This window comes from Syngnathus floridae, chromosome 17, assembly GCF_059516105.1.
Source record: "Syngnathus floridae isolate MCC-2025c chromosome 17, RoL_Sflo_1.0, whole genome shotgun sequence".
Taxonomy (NCBI): Eukaryota; Metazoa; Chordata; class Actinopteri; order Syngnathiformes; family Syngnathidae; genus Syngnathus; species Syngnathus floridae.
In genome coordinates this window covers 8,047,774-8,069,135 of record NC_142429.1, presented here as the reverse complement: position 1 = coordinate 8,069,135, position 21,362 = coordinate 8,047,774, and the positions used below count along the sequence as shown (strand labels likewise).

The following is a 21,362-nucleotide window of genomic DNA, read 5'->3' as shown; positions in this document are numbered from 1 at the left end:
AAAAATCATAGCTTTTCAAGGTGAAAATGATATTTAGTGTACATTTATTTTCATCAAATTTCAAAACAGAGCTAATTTGACCCGCACAATATTTCAAGTGTACTTCCAGAGGTCTTGCTGGGGGAAAGGGAGCAGCAATAATGTAAAGTTTGGTCAATATTTTGTGTCCCCATTTTTGTCTCGTCTTGTATTAGGCAAAATAATCCCCCTCTCTACCGCCATATTGGAACGGATGAATTTCACCCATTAACAGATTGCTTGTCTATGGATGGAATATTTTTTTTCATTATTATACAGTGTTTCACGAAGACAGTGGTAAATAATAAGATCTTGCTTTTCAACAGCAACATTTTTGTCCTTTCATCGTTACATCACAATAAAATAATTGACATTCTTTTATGAACACATACTGTACCGCTAGATCTGTTTAAACATCATAGTTAGTTATTGAGGCTTTATAGAGTTAACATTTAATCTCCAGGATTGAGGGGTTATGGTCAAGAATGGCCAAAATGATTTTGTCCATGTATTTTCTCAAACGCAGGTTGTTCTCCTCCTGTGATTTCAAAGCATCAACCAGCTGAAAAAGAAAATGTTATTTTAAAATCAATATGAATAGCAATCACATAAAGGAAGAAAGTAAACAAACCTCATCCCGTGAAGCATTGTCAATCTCAGCAGCCAGACACTGGACCTTTGAGTGGTTGGAAAACAAGCTCTTGGCCTCATACAAGCTCAGACTTAGAATTTGAGCATTCAAGTCATCATTCTGATCTCGCAATTTATGGTTCTCCTGTGGAAGCACACAATCACAGTTTATTTGGATTGAAATTGTCGAAATAAAATAATAATGTGTGTTTGTGGAGGAACCTGTTTCAATTTTTTGACTTCCTGTTCCATTTCCATCTCTCGAGGCTTGGTATTGTGCTCAGAAAGACCTTTGCTCTTTCCTGGATACTCCATTTCCATCCTAAACATCTGCAAGTAGTCCAGTTCTCTGCGGAGATCATCAACCAACTGTAGGGTGTATTTAAAATTATGTTAGATATTTGAAATGTCTGTGAGTACATTTTCTATTTGGTGGGTGCTTACTTCTTGCATGGCCTCCTTTTCCTTATGAAATTCTCGCCGATTGTGCCAAAGTTTGTCAATTATTTTTCGATAGAGGTCCGTCTCGTCTTTTAACCTCAGGCTTGTGTCCTCCAGCTTGTCCATCTTCTTCTGTTTCTCCTAAACAATTTGACCAAGGGTTATTTGGACAGTTATTTATTTTAACTGTCCAAATAATTGTCATTTGAGGATGAAACAATATTCCATCCATCCATCCATCCATCCATCCATCCATCCATCCATCCATCCACCTGGTCCAGTTTCTCTGCCTGAGACTTGAGCCTGTGTACATTTGTCTTCATTTCTCCATTCTCTTCTTCTAACTGTTGTATCCTGTATGTCAAAAATTACAGGCAAGTCCATTACTTTACATATTATTTATTATTTGTGTGTCAGTTGCCAGTATTTTTTTTACCTGTTGCACAAAAAGTTTATCTCTGTGTTTCTTTCACTCTCCATCTTGCAGTAAACTTTGCAGTGCCTCTTGGTCTCCTCTTCCAGACTCTGATCTGCCTTCGTCTCAACATCCTTCATCTGCTCCTCAAGTTCATGCACACTGTGGTAAACACAAACACATTAAATTATGTTTCTAAAAAGATTTATTGCACATAAATCATGATTTATGGCAACAATTTGAGCCTGGAAAAAAAAAAGATCCATTTATAACCCATGAGTGGTTGATTTTTTATTTTACAGTTGTCCGAGAGTTCATGTTAAAACTGATGTATGAGGTGCATCAGTGATTCCAACAAATTTATAAAATGTGATGGACAACCTACCGATGGACAAGTTGTGTGTTTTCCTGTTTAAGTTTAGACTTAAGTTCCCCATTCGTCAGACTGTCGCTCTCCAGCTCTGTCACCTTCTTCTCAAGGTAACTCACCTGGAGGACACCAAATAGCCATACTTCAAAAATCAAGTACAAGTGAAATTTAACGTACAATAATATGAGAGAGGACAAACTATCCTGGCCACTTAACTACCGCCTAATTCATGAAAACTAAAAAAAAAATGTGTACGTCAATACCTTCTCTGTAATATTAAGTTCACAGGAAGCAATGCTCTCCGCGAATAAATCCTCAGTGCTGCTTCCCTGACTGGAATCAAGCACGTTGTGGTTGGCCTGAAACAGTTGGCTAGAGGGAAGACAAGACATCAAAAATATCGATTATTTTTACTTTTAGATACTTTGTTATCTGCAACATATTCCAGGAGGAGTCAAGTTTTTCAGTTCAGTTGAAAAAAGTTCCAGAACAGCATATTAAAATGACTCACTGTCCGAAAGCTGTGCTAGATATACTTCTGCTGGGGCTGAAACAGAAGAAAAGAAATAAATTTTAATGCAAATTATATTATCTACATAATTATATTAATCACTTTTTGTCAGTTTGTCTCTCTATCCATGGATTGATGGAGAGTGCAGCTTAGAAGCAACATTGGTCGTAGTAATAATTTAGGAAATGAAATAACTAACCCTAAAAATTGTCCGTGTACTTTGTTTTGGTACGTGTGCATATACTTACCTGCTCGCTTTAATGTTTCGAAGGCGAGCATCCAAATCATTGAGCAGATTCACTTTCTTGCAGCACTGAGAACAGTTAATATCCAAGTATTCACTGGTATACAGTTGTCGCATTTTCTGAGTTGTGTGTCCTCCACTGTGGTTACAAAGATACAAAATTATTTGCATTGTCAATAAATCATTGTTCTATAAACGAGAAAAGAGTACTTGAAAAGTACTAGTCAACATTAGTCAGTTAACCTGCTATACTACTCAATTGCTATTTAATCTGTATTTATCCGTAAAAAAAAAAAAAAAAAAGTGAATGTTTTCTTTTTAAGTACCAACCTCGGTGGAAGGGAAGATCCCAAATTGGAGAAGCATTCGGCTTGGGGGTCGTTTTCAAGCCTTGGACTGCCTGCAGAATAATCTACATCCTTCCGTTCACCATAGTCTTCAAATTTTTCCTCCCTGAAGTTTAGAGAGTCAGAGTCAGAAAAACTAAGGTTGTTCTGCTCGCACTGCAAGGCATGATGGAAACCAGGGCTGCCCAAGACTAATCTTATAAATTGCTGGACCATCTACAGCAGACACCTAAAAGCAAGATCTTAAAGATAGGTTGGGACGATAGGGAAACTAAAATCAGTGTCCTGGAGGAGGTCAACATTCCCAGTATCACCACAACCATTTTTCAGCACCAGCTACGATGGACAGATCAAATTCTGTATGGACAATTGAAGGAAGGATATCGCACTCAAGGGGGACAGAAAAAGCGATACAAGGACAATATCAAAACTCATCTAAAAATAAAAATAAAAATAAATAAAAAAGTGTCGCATTGCTATTTGCTTTCACCATTCATCAACATACGCAACACAATGCGTTCTGTCCAAAAGGCTTTATGGAAGATAAATTGTTTATGCACTCATATATATTAAATCGAAATTGGTAATTTGACTTACATTTCCCCTGAAATCCACGTTTGGGGTAGCACCTCTGCCGCCGAAAAGGAGGTGCTTTAAACGGCCACAATCCGCTGAAGGGTCGGTGTTCTCGCTGGAAGTCCGGTGCGCCCAATCTTTCCAACAAGCCGACCTCCAGGCGTTGTGATGCGGCAGGAGGCTCGCCCCCGACCGCGTCAGTGAGGAGACTCGCTCCGGACCGCCTGCAAAACACAGCGTGACATTTACTGCAATGTGAGTTGCTTATGCATAAATGATCGATTAACATAATTGGCGTTTCCATCCGACTCACCAGTGACGTTAAAGCAGCAGGACTGTTGCGGCTGCTGAAGGGTGAAATTCTCAGGAAAATGGCGATGGTGTAGGAATAGGAGCAATGTGAAAAGACGAGGATCTCATGGAGCGCACACCAGCAATCGGAAGAAAACCACTGGGTACCCGAATGATTTGTCATTAAAATGCAGTGCTGTGCAGATCGATACAAATATTGATAGAATCGATATTAACGTAAGTCCGGGTATCGCGTCAATAACAGACAATATAGATCCTTGACATTTACATACATACGATTGATAATGATCATTAATCTTCCTGCCTAGACCAGATATGACAACAAAAAAAAACATGAAATAAAAACACTGTAGGGTTTTATTGGGGTGAAAAATGTACACAAAACACTCATGGAAAAAAGACATGAAATGAAATTGATCTACATTTTTAAAGAACATATATACATTTAAAAACAGATTTGTTTCTGTACCCTAAAGATTGTTTTGAGATCAAATGAAAATACTGACATTAAAACATCGGAGCGTAATTACTGTAAAACCATCTGGTTAAATACAGTGAGGACACAATTGTGAACCAGTTTTAGATGATGATCAGCCTTGGTTCCAGAAGAGAATCCCATCGCTCTGTTACCTGTGGACATACAGTTAAATAATAACTTACACACACACAAAATTTATATTCTCCTTCAATTATGTTAACACATTTTATTTCATAAAATAAAATAAAAATAATAACAATGTGGCAGCATGGTGGTCAACACCTTACCATTTTTTTAAACACATTTATACAGTATATTGGGATTACCCTGGATCCTCTGGACACAGCATATTCCACAATCTCTGATCCGTCTGGATTCTGATACACCAGGTCAAACTTGCCGGGCTCAGAAGGGGCTGGGGAAAGAATATATATTGGTTTGGGATTTAAAATTTGTACGTGTTGTCCTGAAAAATCATTGGCACAGCCTTTCATTTAAGAAACTATACATAAAGTGGCACGTGTAGTAAAAATCTTTATTGAATGAAAAAAATGTCATGGGGGTCTTCCAGTATGATTGTGGTTTTCTTTTCATTTTTAGTCAGATTTATTATATGACAGACAGAACACGACATGCTTTGAAATTTGTTGTGTCATCAAGTGAGTCTTACCTTGCGTAGCAGAAAGCAATTCCAGCTCGATTTGTTTTGTTATTGGGTCTAAGCTCATAATCATACCCTCCTAAAATGCAAAGCAACATCATCTGAATAAATTATGAAAAACATTCTCAATAACATCTTCGATTTGGTTCTTTCTTTAATTTGCAAAATTACACACCTTATATTCGGACACCTCTGGTGTATAATTTTCAGTAAGCTCCAGCAACTGTGAACAAAAACAAATATGTGGAAATTTTGGTCTACTTTTCCAAACTGATCAAACACAATCAGGGAACACCGCTCCAGTTCTATGAATTAAAAACTAACTATTAGAGTTTACATGGTTACAGCACTTATTACACAATGTCTATTGGCTAGCTCTTTATGCACAATGTGAGAGAAATTAACATTATAGCACAGTCACGACATAAAAAATAAAATAATCACATTTAGCTAAGAAAATAAAATTACCTTAAATGCAATCTTCTGTCCCACTTGTGGAGGGGCGGCAAGAAGGGGCATAGCACTGTAATCTTTTGGTGTACTTTCAGCTCCATTCTACAAAACACAAGTTGCCAGTAGTAAAATTAACTGGGAATTAAACAACACTTGAAACTTAATTTGTATAAAACTGGTAACAAACATACTACTTAATGAACATTATTATTTGTTGATAATGGTAATTACTCACACTGAGATTTTGTTGTTGCATGGGCTGGAGAGTAACCAGATCTGAATTCTCTCCAAAACTTTTTTTGTCACAAGACTTCTGAGACATTGGGATTTGGTCAGTTTGGGATACTGACTCACTTGAATGTTTTTTCTGTGCACAGTTTGAGAGTTTAGAATGGGAATTATGATTCAATCCTGATTTGTTATTGGTTAAATCATTTTTATGCTTGTTAGCCACAGTGTCGTTCTGATCTGAGGAGTCTGTATCTGATGAGGAGGACGAGGAACATTTCTTGGCAGGACGGGGACTTGAAGGTAGTTTGGAAGGAGAAACTTTTGCAAGAACAGAGTCTGTTTTGGTTCCAGCTGTATTGGAGACTTCATCCTGCACACAACTGGAATCTGATGGGGTATTTTTCGATTTTGATTTGTGTGATATTTTCATCCTCTTGGAGCTTTTTTTACTTTTGTGATTTTGAGGAGGAGAAAATGCTTGCTGGGAGGTTGCAGTCAGACCATTTGCCTCTGCTTTCTTCTTTTTCTTCTTTAAGGGTTTATAGTTGTGATCACCATTTGTCTCCACACTAGGTGTCTTATTGGTGTCCACTTCCAAACTATCCTTACACTTTTTCTTCCTTTTCTTTTCAATCAATTCCACACACGTTATGTTTTCACCATTATGATCGGGTTCATGTTTCTGTCTCTTTTTGCAGTTTTCACTTGGTTTATTTGAGTACTGGCCGTGTCCACTCAGGTCCACCTTCACTCTATAAAATGAAAACATTGTTAATAACAACTTTAAAAGACCAATTTAAAAGAAATCAAAGACTCACCTGAGGCTGTCGTTATCCCGTACAACATGAATGCTTTCCGTGTGTAGTAGATAGCAATCATCTATAAAGAGGTTAATAATACTTTGGCGACTTAACTCAAACTTATCTTTGATGATGCTCTCCAGATCGGCGACCATGCGACACGTGTTTAAATCCACAAGTAGCCAGCACATTCGACAATCCACAACTGCCGGTGGAGGATAGTCAAAGTGTAAACGAACACGAATTTGGTTTCTACACTGAGTAGCCATGACGGTTATGGTTCTGTTTAGGTTACGTTCGACGATGGATATGAGCTCATTTCTCTCAATTCTATTAATCCTTGAAATGCCGCCGGTGTTCTGGACCGGATATGAACTTCGGTTCGTTTGGCCCTGTTCAAACACTCGCACTTCCACCTTGCGCCCCTCAATCGCGCGTCGGGTGTCCAAATTCTTCGAAGTGCGTCGGAACCGCGTCACTTTGCGCCCTTCTTCCACACTTCATCTGAGGCTACATCAATGGCCCCTCGGCTTAAGTGCGTTACCCACAATCCGTTGCGTACTTGACCAAAATTGCGAGAAACACTCGACATTTGGTAAAGTACTACATCCACTACATCCCTACTGAAATTTAAAATTACATTTTAAGCGACAATAGACAAAGCAAATACCGGTTTTGTTCGTTTTCATTTTAAAATTCTTGAATCTTGACTAAGGCAGATTCAACATGGCGGCATGTCGATGACGTAACACGCACTATCAAAATTCCGATCCACACTTTCGTATACTCATATATAGTGTACAAGCGAGTATTTGGACACGGCCGAAGAAGAAGTAGTAGAAGAAGAAAATGAGTAGTCAGCTGATGATGAGTGTTGTCACGTGATTTTACATGATTATTTAAACAAAAAAAACACTGTACGAGTATCTTATCAAAGAGGCGAAGCACAAATGGAACAGTGCCGAGCAGCGTTAGTTTTCCTTTTTTTTGCCATTATTGCCAGCAAAGGTAGGCTCTCTGTTTATTACAATTACGATTGTTTAACACTATTATTAGTATGTTTCAACCAAGTTTTCTGTCGATTTTTTTCTCATGAATATCTTGAATCGCTAAGTCAACTTTCTGTACTTTAACCATAGCTGTACATAAAATCAATTAAAATCGCCTTATAAAAAGAACGACATATTATCAACATGTAAAAACATTTTAAAAAATTAAATTGATAACAAAAAGAGGAAACATTATAGAACACTGCCAAATAAGGTGGCCAAATTGGTGTTTGCGCAAGATGCTGAGTCAAAAGCCAAATAAAAATGTATGCATGTAGATAGACACATACACGCACGCGCACGCACACATTGATGAGATAATCAATGCAATTGATTATAAAAAATATATTGTGACAGCTCTAGTGTTGTAAAGTGTTCAAATTTAAACAATAAAAAGTGATCTGAATTGAAGAAATTGTTAGCTTTTATTATGCTGTGTTGGTGGCCCCAGAAAATTTCAGGGCCCTAGGCAACTGCCTTTTTCCTAATCGTAAGTTTGACAAATACAGTTATTTAGGTCAAAATATAACTTCTTAAAATATTCTTATTATTTTGCAGGGCATTCCACTCCATTGGCAGGTAGAGAAACCTGGGACTACCTGGAAGTTCGAGATGGGGCCCACATGTTCTGGTGGCTTTACTATGCCGATAGCCAGTTTGTAAAATATCAAGAATTTCCTCTGATCATGTGGCTACAGGTACGACATATGTATCTGCCCAATGCAGTTTTGGCATTTAAACTGTTGGAAACTCCCGGACTTGATATTAAATGGAATAATCATCTCGATGATCCAAAGCCATGGAATGTAAAATTGAGACACTCCACATCATGGAATGCTGGACAAATCAATCGAACCCATCATCTCTGTACAAATTCATTCCAAAATATTGATTACTGCTGAAAATTGCGGCATATGTTTAGAATCCCTATAAACATTAGCTTTATGTGTGTTTAGGGTGGACCCGGAGGTTCAGGAAGTGGCTTTGGCAACTTTGGAGAGATTGGACCTTTGAATACTGACCTAAAGCCCAGAAAGACCAGTTGGGTAAGATGGTTGCACCTAAAATTTTGGATTATCTTTTTTTTTTTACAACATTAGCTGTTTTAGAAGATAAGTATCATTGATTGATTTATTGATTGATTTAAATATATCTAAGTAAAATGCTATTTCTAATGTTAACGATTGGGTATTGTATATGCTATTTTTTTGTTTTTTCCAGGTAAAGGCAGCCAATGTGCTATTTGTAGACAACCCAGTGGGCTCTGGGTTCAGCTACACAGACAAGCCAGATCGCTACGCTACAGATGTTGCCACCGTGGCTTCAGACATGTTGACCTTATTAAAACACTTTTTTGCCAAGCTGGATGAGTTTCAGGTATGGCTTCTCAATAGAAATCTACTCAAATTGATTCTGATGGTATTTCAATTAAGCCTGACTTTCTCCATCCAGACTGTACCCTTCTATATATTTTCTGAATCATATGGAGGAAAAATGGCAGCTGCCATTTCCCTTGAACTTGTAAAGGTGAGTCCACTGTCATTTTTCGTTCTACTTGAATTCTTCTCTAGTCTAACTTTCAAAATATAGAAAAAAATCATCTTGTCACTCAACCATGCAATTAAATATATTATGAGTTTAATTTTTGTTTTTGTTTGATAATCCAGGCAATAGAACAAGGAGAACTCAAATGTAAATTTGCTGGAGTGGCACTTGGAGACTCATGGATCTCACCAGTGGGTTGGTATCAGTCAGCTTTGTATTTTGGAGTTGTATATAGTGTAACTTCTATATAAATGCTACATTACAGGATGAACTAGTCATTTTATGGTTGTTAAAACCATAACTTCTTTATTTATATACTTTGGTTAGCATGAAAGATCTTTTTGCTTCATCCACAGACTCTGTTATGACATGGGGACCTTACCTATATGCTACTGTAAGTTATAAAAATGGCATCTTTTTCTTTTTTTTCCTGAAACTTGTTTTGAGTTTCTATTGGGCTATGATCTTTTGGCAGTCAATGCTTGACAATCAAGGTTTGGATGAGGTCAACAGTGCAGCAGAGGCGGTGAAACGTGCTGTGGAAGAGCAGCTGTTTCAGAAAGCCACAGAGTTGTGGTCTGTGGTCGAGACGGTGGTTGAGCAGGTTGGTATGGCTAAAGAATTTATGCCCATTTTTAATTAGGAATATGGCATCACCCTCTCCCTTCATGTCAGGGACCCATCATAATTTGTCCATTCAAAATCGTTACATTAATGATAATGTCAATAATGTCATATATCAGCATATGTATATCAAAATATATGTGTAAGTGTTCAGAGAGGCTTTTTGTAAACTGAATTAATAATATAATAATTATATAATCGATTGTCATTTCCAATCTCTTTTCTCTTAGAACACCAACGGAGTAAACTTCTATAATATTCTCTCTCAGACGTCAGAAGACAATGTGGTCTCTTCAGCAGGAAATAACTTAATATGTAAGTTTTTTTTTTACTTTCTGAATGCATTCTAGGATTAACACCCCACTTTTTGATCATGAAGAATGGTCGCTACACATGCATTCAAAATTATTGGCTGTTGCTCATACCTTGTTGGAGATGGAAGAATGTCCAACATGGAGGCAAGCATGGGCACAGATTATTGGGAAGAACCTCCCTGCAAAATCCCTGTTAATTAAAAGACATGTCCAGAAGAGGTCACACTTTGCCAAAAAAACACATCAACTGACCTGAGGAGAAATTGAATAATATTTTAGCATTAATCCATTTGACTATTTGTTTTTTTTCCAGCTATTCAGGCTTCAAGGCATATTCGTCCACTGCAAGAACAATCACTAAGTGAGCTGATGAATGGACCTATTAGAGAGAAACTGCACATTATTCCTGAGAATGTCACCTGGGGAGGTATTTATATAATTCAATAATTCACATTTATATCTCTCAATCGAGTCACCTCAATTCCTCCTTCCCTCGGGAGATGTTGCGACTTCATTCGAACTGCTGCCGTTTTCATCATGTTGTTAGGTAGTACATAGATTACAACCAAAATGGTGTACTATAATAAATCCAGATAATCTGTCATTTTTTTTCTCAATTTTTTATGAGCCCACGCCCCCAACATACCATCTCACCCCTTATTTTTTTCTGTACTTTGCAGGCCAAGCAGAGGAGGTCTTCGCCTACATGGCGGGGGATTTTATGAAACCTGTGGTGGACATTGTAGACCAACTGCTGACTGCTGGAGTTAACGTTACTATTTACAATGGACAGTTAGACCTTATTGTGGACACTCTAGGTAATGTATTCCAACTTTTTCTTTTAGCCCTGGAGGATAAAATAAAATGTCTGCTAAATGTATGGACTTTTCCATTCAGGTCAGGAGCTGTGGGTGCAGAAGCTCAAGTGGGGAGGTCTACCTAGTTTTAATAAGTTGAAGTGGACTGCCTTGGAAGACCCCGCTGCGCTTGGTGTTACTCGAGCTTTCTACAAGACTCATAAGAATTTTGCTTTTTATTGGATCCTCAAAGCTGGTCACATGGTAAGAATTTACAGTATAATTAGAATACAGATGCAACAGATTGTGAGGACTAAGAATAGAAGTGGATAAAAGAACAAAACAAGAACTAAAGAAAAAACATATGAGGTAGAATCATATTTTTCTTTCTATTTTAGAGGTTGTCTTTTTCGAAAAACGCGTTGCATTTAAAGAGTTAATTGTGCAATATAAGTTAGGGTTAGACCTACCGTAATATTTTCCAAGAACTATGTTGTGACATAAAAATTTTATTGCAATTTTAAATTTATCCTTTCACAGATTCCATCAGATCAAGGACCAATGGCTTTACAGATGATGAAGATGATCACCAAGCAAGTCTGATGATGGTGCTTTCTGAAGCCTTCTGGAAAGGCTTTTGTTTCTAATCTTATATTTTTAAAAATTGACTCTTTTAAAAAATCCATTTTTAATGTCCAATTCCGCAATAAAAAATAATATTTGAAAATTGTTTAGTCATACATTATTTATGACTTTTTACATAGACAAAAACACATTGATCAAGCTAATTTAAATAGCATGCATGTGAAAGCACAATAGCTAATAACCAGTGTTGGGACTTTGTAACGCTGTTATAGATTTCCGGTAACAGATAATCGACTCAATTACTATGTTAATTGTTATAACACTGTTACCATTACGAACAGTGAAATGTGGCAAGTTACTTGCGCTGCTTGGGACGCAACGCAAAAACGTTTCCGCCTCTCCGTGGACTAACTTTCGACTCGCTCATGAATATTAATTAAATTAGTCAGTTTATATGCTGGGTCAGAGGGAACAGAAGTATTTATGAACAGGGAAAGCAGTGACTGCAGCCAAAGCTATACCCAAACTGTCTCCAACGCTGGCTGCAGCCATGGCAAACTCCCTCTGTCTGTCTTCAGTCTAAGGAGAGAGAAAAAAAAAAAAGATGAACTTGGCCTACCTGTATGATGCCTAAAACAAGGAACATGAGCGTATTGGCAGTTCATGATGATTAGAACATCCCTACCAAAGTTGTATACTGTCTTAGAAATGGGAAAATATATTATCGCCTGGGTTGAATTGTATTTGACTTTACAGAATGCAAATATCTTGACTGGTTAATAAAAAATGTGTTTTAAAAAAAAAAAAAAAAGTGATCAAATAAATCGGACCTCTTTGCTGATGAAGTAGAAAGTGTTCACGTATGCAGTTCCACCAAGTAGACCTTCATAGAAGATGATCACAAACACCAACCAGGCATTGGGCAGGAATTGGTAATACACTTCCAACAAGACCAGCACTGCATTCAACACCTGTGGAGTATAGTCATTTTATTTCTGTTTGCGTTGATACCAGCAACTTTTTTTTTTATTATTTAGATACAGCTTACCTGTAGTAAAGCAAGAATCCAGAGTTTTCTGATCTTCATACAGCAAAGCGACGATCGAGAGATAAATACGCCAACCTGATACAATGTCTGATACCTAAGAGAAAAATAACCATATTGATATTTTTGCAATAAAAACTTCCAATGTACACTAAAAATAAAATAAATATGGCGCTCTATGGAGATTGATGAGATGAATGGTAATAGTAACAAACCAGCGATACTGCTCTGCATGGGTCAGGAAAAAGTTTCGGAAATACAAAAGCTCCATCTGGAAAAACAGAGGTAATACTTCACATAAAAAAAAATGCCATATCCTATTTGACAAAATAAATAGTGTGATAATTACACTTACCAAACCCTGGTTAATGAAGTATTCAGCATAATAGACTAATCCCAAGGCAGAGACAAATGGTATCAAGACCTGAAGAAGTTGTAAGGAAAATGAGTGAAGCAGTAAAATCTTGATAATGACAAATGGCTATAAAAATCTACACACCCTTCAATAAATGTCATTTAAAAAAAAAAAAAAAACAGACTTAAATAAATAAATTCAAAACTTACACCTTTAATTTGACTTATACCCATTCATTTGAGTCTTTTAAATAAACTGGAATCTTTTAAGGCAAGAAAATAAAAATATGTCCGATAACATGGTTGCATAAACACTTCACTGGTTCTTTTATCTCAAAAAATTTTTTTAGGTTGCATTACCTGACATGTTTCGGCTTGTACTTCCGCATTCTGATGAAGGCGGAAGTACGAACCGAAACATGTCAGGTAATGCAACCTAAAATAATTTGTTTGAGATAAAAGAACCAGTGAAATGGTTGCATAAATATGCATACATACCCAAAAGCTAACATTGTTTTTTTAATATCACAACATGGCAAGGGTGTGGAGACACTGCTGGACTTACTTTGATGATGTGGAATTTTTCGGTGAGAGTGAGAAGTCCAGATCTCCTGTCCTCTGTTACATTGAAAGAGAAACCTAACAATATGGTGTTTAAAGCACTGCTATGAATAAGATTTACTAATTTACAGTAGTTTTTTTTTAAGTGTGATGAACAGAATATTCTCATTGTCAGGCTACAACCAGAATTTTTCTTTTGAGCTTGGGTCCACTGAATTATTTAGACGATTGGAATTGTGTAGATTTTTGCTAGATTCATTCACATGAACTTCTGCCCCTGAGACCCAACTCCAGATGGATGGACAGATTTTTTTTTTTTACCTTGGCTAGATGTTTCCTGCTCTTCTTGGCATTCAACCATTAGCCGCTCTCTCTCCTCAGAAGTCTCAATGTTGTTATCGCTTTCTCCATGTTTCCACTGAGGAAATGATGGTGGTGGAACCAGCAGGAAAAAATAGCTAGAAAAAGCAAAAAAAAAAAAGCAATAGAAATAATTAAAACAAAATTTAAAAAAAATAAATAAAAACTTCAGACAGAGAACATTATTTTCTATTATAACTTTACAATTACTTTATACTAAACTTGTATGCAATATTTTCTCACTTACCTAATGAGCATAGTGAATGGGATAGTCAGCATGATTAAAAGTGTAACCTGGGGTGTAAAGCCAACTTGAGTTAGGCCTGAATAAAGCAAGGCACCTAAAACACCAGCCCCACCAGTCCCTGAACCCCAGGCCCCAAGTACATCCCTACAAAAAGTGAGAAAACAATGTTAAAGTTGACTGTTGTACACCTATAAAAAAAATAGATTCAAATGGATGTCAGTGTGTGTATGCAAACTTGTACACCACAAACGTGCAAACAGACAGATCTCCCATTGAAAGGTGTAAACAATTGAAAGATATAATATAGTATACCTGCTATAAAAGACCGTGAGTGCAAGGAAGGACAACTCTCCAAGTCCTGCGCTGGTACTGGCAAAAATCACACCTGAAAGTGTACAGTATTAAAAAATAACTAATTAATATTGCACAGATCAGTCTTTAAGAGTTTTTTTTTTTGTCCATTACCTATAATGCTCATCCAAACAGTTGAAGATAAGGAAACGATAACGAAACTTGCTGTAGCCATGACGACACAGAATAAGACTCGAAATCTGTAACGAAAATCAACATTTATACATGAGATTCTAAAAACAACAATGCAACACTATATCTTCTATAATGTGAGATAGATAGATATTATCCATTATATGTATCGAATGTTTTTTTTCCATTACCCATAAGGCACTTTGTGGATTACAAGTGGAGCAGACAGCTTAATGACGAGAGTTGGGAGGATATCAGCTAATAATACAGCCTGAGGGAAAATCAGAAAATCCACATAAGCATGATTACCTTAATTTTTGATGAAGAATTGATGACCAAATAATTCCCACTTACCGCTGTTGAGAGAGAATTGCAGTCATAGCGACTACTGTTACTCACATCTTTAAATTCTGTAGCCAATACAGATAAAGAAGTGTTCTGAAAAGAAACAATATAAAAGGCGAAGAGTGTTATTTCCAATTTTATTTTTCAAAATGGTCCAGATCATCATGTGAAACTCTGTTGCACATCCAATGCATGATTTTTTTTTTTTTCTCAGAGGTGTGTCTCAAGACTTATCTTCCTACCATTTGTCATTTTCCATACACTTCAAATATAATAAAAGCGCTGACATACTTCAAATATAATAAAAACGCTGACATACTAATACGGTGGTGTTTTTGGACTCTTGTTCTGTGAGGATGTCTTGAGCAGCACTGAGCATAACAACATATGCAAAGTTATTGCACAATCCGATGAGCCTGACAAGGTAAACAAAGAGAAGGTGTGTTAAAAAGCAATCGCCATTAAAAAAAGTGACCTTAACCCTTAATAATCAGTAACCTGCCACTGAGTACCCAGCTAGTACTTCCAGCTGGAAGGCTGGTTTGTGTACTATTTTACATGTTACTTGATTAGTTCTAAAAGTTCAGTCAATTTAGTCAACAGCAGAACAAGACCTAACACTCGAGCTCTTGTATAAAACGACACTCACCAAAATCCGCTCCAATTTCGCCATTGTTTAATACGATCTGTAACAAGAGTAGGAAAAAGAACAATATAAACCACTGAGAATGTATTTAAAATTAATGTTATGGGGAGGCGTGTTTTTACCGACCATTTAAGTGATGGGGTTGAATGACATCTGCGTTGAGAGATCTATCCATTTATAAAAAAATTAAGTTAAAACATTAGAAACATCTGTAATGTCAGTTCAACAACGTTGACAATTGTTTGTCTTAGGATCACGTGAGAGACCCGGAAGCGTAACATAGACACGCATGCGTAGACACCTGATTGAATTGTCTCACTATTTTCGCCAAATACGTCAGCACGTCCGCCATGTTGGATGAGTCCCATCTGCCCTGTATTCAATGTTTTCATAGCTTGGGTCAAAGGTAACTGAGGTCAAACGTCAACTTTCATTTCATTATGATTATTGGACAAATGCAACATCTACCATCATAGCCTGGTTTATTAAATATTCAAAGCAGAGGTCCATGCAATGCTTTTAAGCTTTCATCAGTGATTATATAGGACTGAACCTTTTGTCACCAAGTTAGCTGAAATATTGGCACTTCAATAACACTGTCTGAACATCTTGAATTACTGTATATTAATTAAATTTGAAGTTATACTTCAAATATTTGTTCATAAAATTGGACTGTCACCTATTTGTGTTTTTCTGGAAAACAAAAATACAGGTAGTTCAGGCACCAAAACCTATGGCAGCTCAGAGCATATTCACAAGGTTTATGAAGGAAGACATGGTAGTTGTCCAATCCATGATGGAGGCTATGCCTCGTACTTCTGCAGCATTGTGGGTTGATGCTGAAGAGACTGTGGTGGGCTGCAGTTTTTCTCCATTTCGATTTCTGGATCTCTCTTGTCTTCTTGAGCTTTAATTGCATCTGCCTTGGTCTTAAATTTAAGTCCATGGCCTGTCAACAAAGGTTAACGCATACTTTTAATTTTATTTTTTACTAACACTAACTCTTCTGCATGTAGTATCAACATTTATTTACTGTAATCACAAATAATAATAATCGGGTGTAACTATACAATTGCCCTCACGATTCGACACAGCGATAAATATTTTTTCATGCTATTTGTAAAATCACCCTTTCACAAATTAATACGTAACAAATTAATGAATATGTTGACGTGTGTGTTGCATTTGCATATACTGACTTAAACAATTTGCCACCTCCTTGTAGGACTTCTTCTTACAACACCCTCGACAAAGGTTGAAGACGCACTTATTTCCCTGAAAGAGTAAAAACAAAAACGCATAAATACTTCAATCAACTCAACAAATAATCATTTTGCCTTTTAGCAGTTCAAAGCTGGATGCCCAAGAACTTCATGCCCATGATTGAGTTGATTAAACTGACATCTTACCTTTGGATTGCCACACTGTTCACATTTGATGTACTTGGCTGTTGGGAGGAAAAAAAATAGTTTATCCATTTGCAAAATATGTTTTCCATATCGAAACTGTATAATTACACATACAAATAGATATAGAGATATAGATTGTATTAATGAAAAGAAAATCTCCGAAACTATGTTCCTTACTCCTGTAAATATAGAAAAATTAAATGTTATTAAAAAAAAAAAAAAACACAACCACACTTTCCATGTTTCAAATACAGTAGGAACAGACAAAATTATAACACAAAGTCTGACTTCTTTCTCCACAAATTAAACTTACGTTTCTGATCAGGACAGAAGTTCTTGTCAGGATTGCGGGATCTTTTCTTCTGTTTATTTTTGGAGAGTTGTTGACCTGACACAGTGTTGTCCTCAAGTACTCTCTTTTGGCACCCTGTCAACTTCACTTGTGAATTCTGGTTATTAACTTCTTTTGGCCTGTATGAAAAGAAGATACGGATCAGCATTTGACTTGTCCCGTCATTGATCACCACAGCAAATTTTAGAAATTACAAAAAGTATTCAGACCTGGCATACATAGTAATGTCTTTGTTTTAGCACAACATATTGAGATAAGATTTAACTATATTCATATATCACCAGTAACTACAGATCAGGGCAACAAAACAAATATAGAGGCGTAAAACAAGACATATTAGAAAAAGGTAAATACTCACGGTGGTCTGACATATGGTTGGCAGATCCAGTGAGGAAAGGGCAAGCTGCTCTCCTTATGCATCTCATTTCCTCTAGCAATCTCCTCCTAAATGGCAGATAAAAACTCAAGATATGGGATTGTAATATTTCTCTTCTGATATAATTTTAAAACAGATGTACCTGACATCGCAGTCTCAGCTGGTTACTAACATTAGCCAAACTATCAAGAGTTTTCACTTTAGCTAACTCCTCTCTCAGGTCCTGATGGATCTGAAGCCTAAAACAAAATAAAACATGGCGTCAAATTATTTGTGTTATGTCCAAAGCGAAAAGACACAGACAGATGAATTCAAAAGAAAAAATTGTCAAGCACGAAAAAAAATCTGAAATTAGCCAAGAAACTGAGTGGAGCTTGGGGGAAAATAATGTAAATATTGTGGTGCGGTTGTCATACAATGACACGGAAAGAAAAAGACACACATACGTGTGGTGCCACAACTTGAAGAGATGGGCTCGTACATAGGACAAGTTGCTTGGGGGATGCTGCCTCACCACCTCAATGTACTCTTCGGCCATTTCCCAAACTGGTGGGCTACGTCCTTCAAAGAGTGCTGGGTTATGAAGGTTACCCTCTAAATGACACAGAAAGTTGTGTTAATAAAAAAAAAAAATGGATGCTTGTGAAGACCACTTGTTACACACCTGCACTCATGACCCCTTGCACACCGGTCTCTTTAATGCAGCGTTCCACATCGCTTAGATGCTGAATGTTGCCATTAGCAAAGACAGGAATATTTACTGCCTTCCTGCAAAATAATGCATTACTTTAGAAGTACAGAAAAATCAATAAAGTACATTATGAAAAGTTGAATCAAATCAAGGATTGAAATGTGATCATTGCAGCTCACCGGACTGCTTTGACATGCTCCCAACTAGCAATTCCAGTCAGTGCTCCTTTTTGGTCTTTGGTTCTTCCATGCACTGTGAGTAGCTATGAGATAAACAAAACATTTTATTTATCTTTGTAAAACAGATTTCCTTCTCCAAATATAATTGTTAAACCATCAAAAATTTAAAAAGACAAAATTTGAATTGTTTAATTACCGACAAATATTTCATATTTCTTATGCATAAGCTTTACTTCAAGAGTTTTTAGTGCATTATTTAGTTCATACCTGGCATCCAGCTTTCTCCAGCATTTGGGCATAGCGGACAGTTTTTTCGATGTCCTCGAACACACGGATCTTACATGTGATTGGCACAGACAGCTTTTCATTTGCTAATGTGACTGTTAAATGAGAAAAATAGTTGTGATCATTGAGATTTGTGGCCCACCTAGGAGGTTCCGCTGTCCTATTTCATAACTCCAATGACTCTTTTTATTGAACATACAATAAAAACACATTACCCATTTTTTGTAACAGCTCCCATTCATCTTGCAGGAAAGCTCCATAGTGCCCTACAAGAACCACAAAAACTATTTTTATGACAAGTCTACAATGATGACATTTATTATCATGTGCTTAATTGTAAAAGTCCCAAATACCCCTTTTAGCGATCATCTGAGGACAACCCAGGTTGAGGTCAATGGCATCACAGTATTTCTCAGCCAAAAGAGCTGCCTGAATGAACACCTCGGGATCATTTGCACAAAACTGAAATGAAAAAAAATTATTAAAAAAAAAATATTTCTAAGTTAAGAAGCTTTCTTAAGGCGGACACTTTGTATTGCTTGGTTAAGTAAACCACTCTTCTAATTGACTTGCATTACACTTACGCCCTCTAGCGGCCAACTAGAAACACTACACGTTGGAAATGTCAATACAATGTGATAACATTTCTAAATAATTTAAATACCTTTTCTACTCCGCGGATTTTTTCTTTTTTTTTTTTGCGGCCCTGGCATGTTGGGATACTGACACACTGTAATTGAAATTATTGAAAATGTACAACAAATTAAAAGCTACTTTGATAAAACAGGCCAAAAATAAGGCAAACTTTGAGAGGAAAATAAAAATAGCTGTCTTCCTGTTGGGTTTAGCGTAGGGCTGCTGTTACATATGCCTAAAACTTTTGATAGATTTTGGTCAAACGGTCAACAGGGGGTACTTCTTTAAAAATGTCTAGAAAGGCCAAAAATGGGGCCAAATTTAAAAGCAAATTAAAAATGGCTAACTTCCTCTTTAGTTTAGAGTTGATTTCCAGTGATTTTTTTGTAGGTCTTCGGTTGTTACATATTAGCCTGGAAAGCCAGACCCAATGCGGTATTTTTTTTCCATAATTGTCTAGCCATACTTTTGGGTATCAATAAATATTCTTACCTGAGTTATTAATGGTCGATCCTCCTCACAAACCTCATTATAGAGGTTTTCTCGCCTGTAGTTAACATCACGGACAAACACCTGCGCGTGTAACATGGGCGTGTAACAGAGGTGAGCGCCGTGACGACGGCTAAGTAGACGCCATGCTAGCTCACTCTGATCCACCATAGGTGCCACCACAAAGCAGGCTTCTTTCAGAGTTTTCTTCCAAAAATCAAACCCCTGGAGCTTTGCCATCTTCGGTGACTGTATCAGACCAGGGTGTCCAAAACATTTAAAATCCTGCAAAAAGAGAAGAGACATTGTTTCTGTTGTTTACAACCTTAGTCTGGCACCTACAGCAGATCATTCTGGACCACAGTTATGGGTTTGTTTCAGTTCATTGAAGAAAAGGACAATTCAAGCAATTTTCTCTTGTATTTAAAATGTGATAGCACCTGAATACTAGTTTGAATGGAATGAGTGAAAACAATGACAAAATGCCAAAATGCAACAGCTCAAACCAACTTTATTTTTGATTGGGGAAGAAAAGAACTATAAACTTTTCATTTTTGAAATAATAAACCTAATTCATAAAATTTCAATTACGAACTGGACAAGTTCATTTTAGAATTGTTGAACTGAACTTTCAACTAGTCTGTGGAGAAAATGAACTTTCCCAACACTGTTAACATGAGTGTTTTTTTTTAAAAGACATGTTCAATAATTACTGTTCCAAACATGTTCAATAAATGCTGTACCAATTTCATAATCACGTAAATAAATGTGATTTCAATATTGAACAAAATAATCGTGATTATGATTTTGTATCCATCATCGAGCACCCATAGCCTATAATATAATCTGTCAATCAATGTAACAACACAAAACTTCACTTTAGTTGAATGGTTTTCCTTCGTGGCTTTTCTCAATTTGTCTAAAATAATTAAAGTTGCTTGTGATTGTTCTTATTCATCCGAGTCAGAAAAGTTGAATCTGTCTCGGAGTGCCACGCCGTGTTAAGCAATGCAGTCTGTAACATGCACGATGCACGCGTTCCACTTATGTATTAAATAATAACCCGATTAAAAACAAATGACAAATTTCCTTGTAGTTGTGTTACATGCAAAGGTTGCATGACATACTCACGGTAAATATTACATACTCTGTAGCTAGTTTTGTTTCCAGTGCCTTTCTTTTTCGCCTGCACACCAAATCTGTGACGTACTTCCGATCTTGCCAAAGATCGGCCAATATCCGGTTGACTTCCTGCTTCAGCTACGAGACCTACACGACAAATTTGCATTCTCTAAAGACTAAATGAACATTTTACTTATAGTAAATTACATAACCTTAATTAAGAAGATAAACCTAAAGATATAAATTCATTAAATATCAGACTTACTCCCATTACGCTCCCTATTAGCTTCCAGGGCTTCAATTCGTCGTTAGGTCTTGTCCTCGATTGAATCTAGTGGGAGGCACACCTAGGACGCAACAAAACAGAGCCAGAGGCGAGGA

The 21,362-nt window shown here is 36.8% G+C and overlaps 5 protein-coding genes across 10 annotated transcripts; 1 reads left to right on the top strand and 4 right to left on the bottom strand.

Moving 5' to 3' along the window:
* Positions 1-27: 27 nt before the first annotated feature.
* On the bottom strand, positions 28-4,099 carry rab11fip4a (RAB11 family interacting protein 4 (class II) a). Its single transcript, XM_088356671.1, has 13 exons — positions 3,866-4,099; positions 3,574-3,776; positions 2,960-3,082; positions 2,634-2,768; positions 2,386-2,421; positions 2,138-2,246; positions 1,890-1,993; positions 1,526-1,666; positions 1,362-1,443; positions 1,093-1,230; positions 871-1,017; positions 650-793; positions 28-580 (listed from the first exon to the last, which is right to left on the bottom strand). Coding segments are annotated over exons 2-13 (1,278 nt in total). The 5' UTR covers positions 3,576-3,776; positions 3,866-4,099; the 3' UTR covers positions 28-463.
* Positions 4,100-4,203: 104 nt separating this feature from the next.
* On the bottom strand, positions 4,204-11,973 carry coil (coilin p80). The gene is made up of 9 exons (XM_088356672.1): positions 11,923-11,973; positions 10,131-10,209; positions 6,506-6,692; positions 5,692-6,439; positions 5,472-5,558; positions 5,179-5,226; positions 5,013-5,082; positions 4,669-4,757; positions 4,204-4,494 (listed from the first exon to the last, which is right to left on the bottom strand). Exons 3-9 carry the CDS (start codon positions 6,676-6,678, stop codon positions 4,444-4,446), a joined length of 1,266 nt encoding a protein of 421 aa, XP_088212798.1. The 5' UTR covers positions 6,679-6,692; positions 10,131-10,209; positions 11,923-11,973; the 3' UTR covers positions 4,204-4,443.
* Positions 7,330-11,543, top strand: scpep1 (serine carboxypeptidase 1). 2 transcript variants are annotated; one of them, XM_088356670.1, is made up of 13 exons: positions 7,330-7,495; positions 8,095-8,234; positions 8,493-8,582; positions 8,758-8,913; positions 8,989-9,063; positions 9,204-9,276; positions 9,438-9,475; positions 9,557-9,685; positions 9,936-10,020; positions 10,333-10,446; positions 10,700-10,837; positions 10,917-11,080; positions 11,357-11,543. In XM_088356670.1, the coding sequence occupies exons 1-13, from the start codon at positions 7,438-7,440 to the stop codon at positions 11,417-11,419; spliced, it is 1,323 nt and encodes a 440-aa protein (XP_088212796.1). In that variant the 5' UTR covers positions 7,330-7,437; the 3' UTR covers positions 11,420-11,543. The 2 variants fall into 2 exon arrangements, with proteins under 2 accessions (XP_088212796.1, XP_088212795.1); XM_088356669.1 differs by lacking the exon at positions 11,357-11,543 and having other exon boundaries at positions 10,917-11,164.
* On the bottom strand, positions 11,038-15,779 carry cln3 (CLN3 lysosomal/endosomal transmembrane protein, battenin). Of its 2 annotated transcripts, none has more exons than XM_088356667.1 (15): positions 15,569-15,779; positions 15,446-15,482; positions 15,116-15,212; positions 14,806-14,889; positions 14,643-14,722; positions 14,434-14,519; positions 14,281-14,353; positions 13,969-14,112; positions 13,683-13,819; positions 13,366-13,439; positions 12,802-12,870; positions 12,662-12,717; positions 12,450-12,543; positions 12,232-12,372; positions 11,038-11,980 (listed from the first exon to the last, which is right to left on the bottom strand). In XM_088356667.1, the coding sequence occupies exons 1-15, from the start codon at positions 15,615-15,617 to the stop codon at positions 11,864-11,866; spliced, it is 1,338 nt and encodes a 445-aa protein (XP_088212793.1). In that variant the 5' UTR covers positions 15,618-15,779; the 3' UTR covers positions 11,038-11,863. The 2 variants fall into 2 exon arrangements, with proteins under 2 accessions (XP_088212793.1, XP_088212794.1); XM_088356668.1 differs by having other exon boundaries at positions 13,366-13,418.
* Positions 15,780-15,907: 128 nt separating this feature from the next.
* Positions 15,908-21,356, bottom strand: dus1l (dihydrouridine synthase 1-like (S. cerevisiae)). Of its 4 annotated transcripts, XM_088356663.1 has the most exons (15): positions 21,247-21,266; positions 20,991-21,128; positions 19,863-20,144; positions 19,088-19,196; positions 18,950-19,000; positions 18,717-18,829; positions 18,450-18,532; positions 18,244-18,347; positions 18,026-18,173; positions 17,722-17,818; positions 17,562-17,647; positions 17,165-17,322; positions 16,852-16,889; positions 16,658-16,717; positions 15,908-16,391 (listed from the first exon to the last, which is right to left on the bottom strand). In XM_088356663.1, the coding sequence occupies exons 3-15, from the start codon at positions 20,097-20,099 to the stop codon at positions 16,122-16,124; spliced, it is 1,554 nt and encodes a 517-aa protein (XP_088212789.1). In that variant the 5' UTR covers positions 20,100-20,144; positions 20,991-21,128; positions 21,247-21,266; the 3' UTR covers positions 15,908-16,121. The 4 variants fall into 4 exon arrangements, with proteins under 4 accessions (XP_088212789.1, XP_088212788.1, XP_088212787.1 ...); XM_088356662.1 differs by lacking the exon at positions 20,991-21,128 and having other exon boundaries at positions 21,247-21,356; XM_088356661.1 differs by lacking the exon at positions 21,247-21,266 and having other exon boundaries at positions 16,642-16,717; positions 21,007-21,146.
* Between the last annotated feature and the right edge of the window lie 6 nt (positions 21,357-21,362).

Bases quoted from the DNA above. Each gene is read 5' to 3' on its own strand.
- rab11fip4a (XM_088356671.1), bottom strand. The intron at 2,422-2,633 runs GTAAGTATATGC...CTTCTGTTTCAG, and splicing joins CGAAACATTAAAGCGAGCAG to CCCCAGCAGAAGTATATCTA. The intron at 1,018-1,092 runs GTAAGCACCCAC...TACACCCTACAG, and splicing joins AAAAGGAGGCCATGCAAGAA to TTGGTTGATGATCTCCGCAG.
- coil (XM_088356672.1), bottom strand. From the start codon at position 6,678: ATGTGCTGGCTACTTGTGGATTTAAACACGTGTCGCATGGTCGCCGAT. The intron at 5,559-5,691 runs GTGAGTAATTAC...TGTGTTTTGTAG, and splicing joins TGCAACAACAAAATCTCAGT to AATGGAGCTGAAAGTACACC. The intron at 5,083-5,178 runs GTGTGTAATTTT...TTTGCATTTTAG, and splicing joins CAGAGGTGTCCGAATATAAG to GAGGGTATGATTATGAGCTT.
- scpep1 (XM_088356669.1), top strand. From the start codon at position 7,438: ATGGAACAGTGCCGAGCAGCGTTAGTTTTCCTTTTTTTTGCCATTATT. The intron at 8,914-8,988 runs GTATGGCTTCTC...TTCTCCATCCAG, and splicing joins CCAAGCTGGATGAGTTTCAG to ACTGTACCCTTCTATATATT. The intron at 10,021-10,332 runs GTAAGTTTTTTT...TTTTTTTTCCAG, and splicing joins AGCAGGAAATAACTTAATAT to CTATTCAGGCTTCAAGGCAT.
- cln3 (XM_088356667.1), bottom strand. From the start codon at position 15,617: ATGGATAGATCTCTCAACGCAGATGTCATTCAACCCCATCACTTAAAT. The intron at 15,213-15,445 runs GTGAGTGTCGTT...TTACCTTGTCAG, and splicing joins CGAAATTGGAGCGGATTTTG to GCTCATCGGATTGTGCAATA. The intron at 14,354-14,433 runs GTAATGGACAAA...GTACACTTTCAG, and splicing joins TGTTTGGATGAGCATTATAG to GTGTGATTTTTGCCAGTACC.
- dus1l (XM_088356662.1), bottom strand. The intron at 18,533-18,716 runs GTATGAACTAAA...TTTATCTCATAG, and splicing joins TGGAGAAAGCTGGATGCCAG to CTACTCACAGTGCATGGAAG. The intron at 18,174-18,243 runs GTGTGTAACAAG...TGTGTCATTTAG, and splicing joins GCAAGGGGTCATGAGTGCAG to AGGGTAACCTTCATAACCCA.